This window comes from Phaethon lepturus, unplaced genomic scaffold (assembly GCF_000687285.1).
Source record: "Phaethon lepturus isolate BGI_N335 unplaced genomic scaffold, ASM68728v1 scaffold48394, whole genome shotgun sequence".
Classification (NCBI taxonomy): domain Eukaryota; kingdom Metazoa; phylum Chordata; class Aves; order Phaethontiformes; family Phaethontidae; genus Phaethon; species Phaethon lepturus.
In genome coordinates, this window is record NW_010534946.1 from 15,686 (window position 1) to 19,078 (window position 3,393).

Genomic DNA, 3,393 nt, shown 5'->3' on the forward strand with positions numbered 1-3,393 from the left:
CTGAAACTACAAATATTAGAAAGTCTTAGCACCCCATATAGCATTTTGTTTTCTTAACTGCTGATGCTCTCCAGTTGCCCTACCTGGTTATTGCCATCAAAGGAACGGAGATGCACTGGAAATCATAGGACCCTCATGTTCCCTGTTCCTAGGTCTGGTCTCTGGACGCACAACCTCTGCACAACAAAAAGCACCTTGGGAATAAATCTTCTCTTCTCTTCTCCAAGCCTGTGCAGCTGGCTGTCCCCTAAAGGTCTGAGACTGGATTAGCAAGGAATGCTGGCAAGCGAGATTTGAGATCTTGGGGAAATACCTGCCTGAGCTGCATTTAATTCTGTCCATTTTTTCCATTGTTCTTTTCATTTTCAAGAGCTGTAAAGATGCCTTGTAATTTCTGGGTATGAGTAAACAGTTTTTTCCAATAATAAGGGCACTTAAAAAGGAGAGCTATAATGATATTGTTTTTTTCTTTCTGTTTCTTCCAGCGGATGGTTGGCAGCCATTACTTTCTTTAGCACCAATGTTGCAGCTGCTGTGTTCATGCTGTTTCCTGCCATTATGTTTACAATGTCAGCGGTCGCAATGCTCATCTGCATTTTAAGGGTAGGTGCCTCAGATGTCTCTCTGACTTGGAGTATCCGCACTTTGGATCGCAATAATGTGAATAGGCAGCTTAGCAGCCACTGTAAGCCATTACTGCTTTTAAAGGTTTTATGGCATAGTCGGTTGGTATCTCTCACAGTATCTAGAGGACAGATCCAGATAACACAAGACAGCTGGGGCTGGATGTTGTCACCATTTCATTTGGCAATGTTCCTTTACGTCACTCAAAGCAAGCTTCATTGCTCATTGGGATGGTCACTGATGGGAAAAATGAAGCATCTTGAGATGGCCTGCAGTGGGGACTGGGTGGCAGTATGAGAAGTGGTCCTCAGTTCTCTGCAGAAAGAAGGATTTGGAGGTAGGACTGCCTGGAAAGCTTCAGTAGACTGATGGCAGAGGAGGAGAGAAGACAGAAGCCCTGCTGAAGCAGCAGTGTCAGTTTTAGAGAGGTTTCAGCCCACTGGCCTGGGTTGGCTGCCTTGCTGTGTGGGATCCCCAACCTCAATCCCAGGCATGCGACTGAAACAGCTTCCAAGTCTTGGATTGATATTATCTATTTGCACCTTTGTTCACTGTATTACTGTATTTTTTGTGCTTTTGTTCCTCGGAAATATGGCTCTTTACAGAGAGAGAAACAAATAGATGATACAGTATCAAAGTGATTATAGCTTTTCCAAGGAAGAGGTGTGGGCATCTGTTGCTGACTTTCCGCTTGATCTCTCTTTCACTCATTAGGTACATAAAATCTATCGAGGGGCTGGTGGAAGCTTTCAGAAAGCTCAGGACGAGTGGAACAGCGGCACATGGAGGAACCCCCCCAGCAGGGAGGCCCAGTACAGCAATTTTTCTGGGAACAGCCTACCAGAGTATCCCACAGTACCCAACTATCCCCCGGGAAACCAATGGCCTTAAGCAGCAGCAGCTGCAAACTGCCTGGATTCTCTTCTTTTTGGTCTTTTTATTATTGTTATTTGAAAAGATCATTTGCATTCCTCCCCAAGCACCCCAGTCATCTTGGGGACTTTTTTGGCTTTTGTCTCCTCATCACTGCAGAATATATGTGCTGTCAGCCCTTGCCACCTCTGGAACTCTGCACAGCCTTATCAGAAAGCTTTTTGTTTGTGTTGCGTTACCAGTATTTGCCTCGTTGCAGACTGAGGAACCAACTGTTCACTGCCCTTGCTTGAGGGAATCCTCTCATGACCATGTGTGAAAAAGGCTTGACCTCCCGACAACAGCGAACAGCACCATGATTGCCCCTTCCTCTGCCTCCCTGCTTAGTTTTCATCACATGCACAGCACACCGCCAAGTCATCTGTAACAAACGCAATCAGAGCATTAGTAGCAACTGGTGTTTACTCTCCTGGATGAATAATATGGAATTTTTCACTCTAAGGGAAATGCAACACCTCAATTATTTGGTACTAGTGATATCGAAGGTATTTGTAAAATCTACAACTTCATTTGCTTGTGCTCTCTGGTAAAGAATCCTTTAGATAATGGTTCTTGCTGTGGGTGAGTGTTGTTCAGATGTGAAGTCTACAAGAGTCCTCATTTGCCTGGCTAGGACTATTGTTACGCTAGAAGTCTTGCTTTCCCTGCTGCCAAAAGGTTTTGCCGGATCTGTGTGCTTCAAAGGTGCAGATTCATATCATTTGGTTGATGGTTGCTTGCTAAAAGCCCGATTCAAACCCCACTGGAAACTATTGAAAAGCTTGCTGACACTGGGCTTTGGACCTGGGCTAGCTGGGCGATGTTCACCCTGTTACAGGTGGGCAGTACGAGATCTCTGCGCCATCTAACTTGTACTTATATGACATCCAGGTTCTGTGCTGACCCAAGAAATGCCCTCCTAGACACACCTTGCCTGGTGAGACACCCTTTTTTGTGGGCTCCAGCCAGTAGCTGGATGCAAGGTAACTGTTGGTCTCAGTGCTGGGGCCCCAGTGTGGTTTGGGAGCATTCTGTTACAATGAACAGTTTTCATTCTGCCTTCTACCGATGTAGTTGAAATCCAGACATTATGCAGTGGGGTCTGGTAGACCAAGGAAGGCTTGTTGGTCCTTGTAACTGCTGTTAACTGTGCAGACCTGGTCTGCACCTGTGTAGCCAGCAGCACTTTCCTTCCATATACAAGCAGGGAGAGAGAGATTCTTGCCTTTCTCCAAGAATCAGCTAAAGAGAGGATAAAGCTGTTGGGAGGGATTGTTTTCCCTGAGAGCTAGCATCCATCTTGACGTTCATCTCCATTCTGTGCATGCACATCAGGACTCCTGTAGCCTGAGCCATCCAGTTCCCCTGTGTCCTACAGCGATCCAAGCGGCAAAAGCTGCAGTTTCTTCTTCTCCCTCAACAGCCTGCTGTGAATTTTTTTAAACCTGTCCAAACTGGGAGGTCAGTTCCCAATATTTTTATAGGGAGTGCGTGTTCAAGGTCTTTGGCTCTGAACATTTCAGCCGATGATCCTGCGAAGGACAGAGTGCTCCATTGCGGAGACATGGGAGCTGTTGGGCGCTCCGTGGGTCAGACCCAGAGCCTGCTGGGCTTGGCAGGCTGGTGGGTGGTATGACAGAGATGTTATGGTGTAAGTGGAGTCACTCCAAATTCATATTGAGTAACTGGAAAACAAAATTGGCTCCTGGAAAGAGACAGGGAGGTTGTCCTAGCTAGGTGGAATTGATTTGCAAGTGATCTTTTGAAAACTGTCTCTACATGTGCCTTAACTAATAAAATAATAGTTCACAAAGGAGAACTTTTCCTTCCCCATAGCCCCTGCAGAACTTCCCATTT

General features: G+C 46.1%; 1 protein-coding gene across 1 annotated transcript in view; it reads left to right on the plus strand.

The window, feature by feature from the left end:
• SCAMP4 (secretory carrier membrane protein 4) overlaps positions 1-1,515 on the plus strand; it is an 8,830-nt gene extending 7,315 nt beyond the window's left edge. Inside the window, exons 5-6 of the mRNA XM_010285650.1 lie at positions 486-603; positions 1,339-1,515. Of these exons, the coding sequence (XP_010283952.1) occupies positions 486-603; positions 1,339-1,515 (295 nt within the window). The remainder of the gene's footprint in view (positions 1-485; positions 604-1,338) is intronic.
• Positions 1,516-3,393: the final 1,878 nt, after the last annotated feature.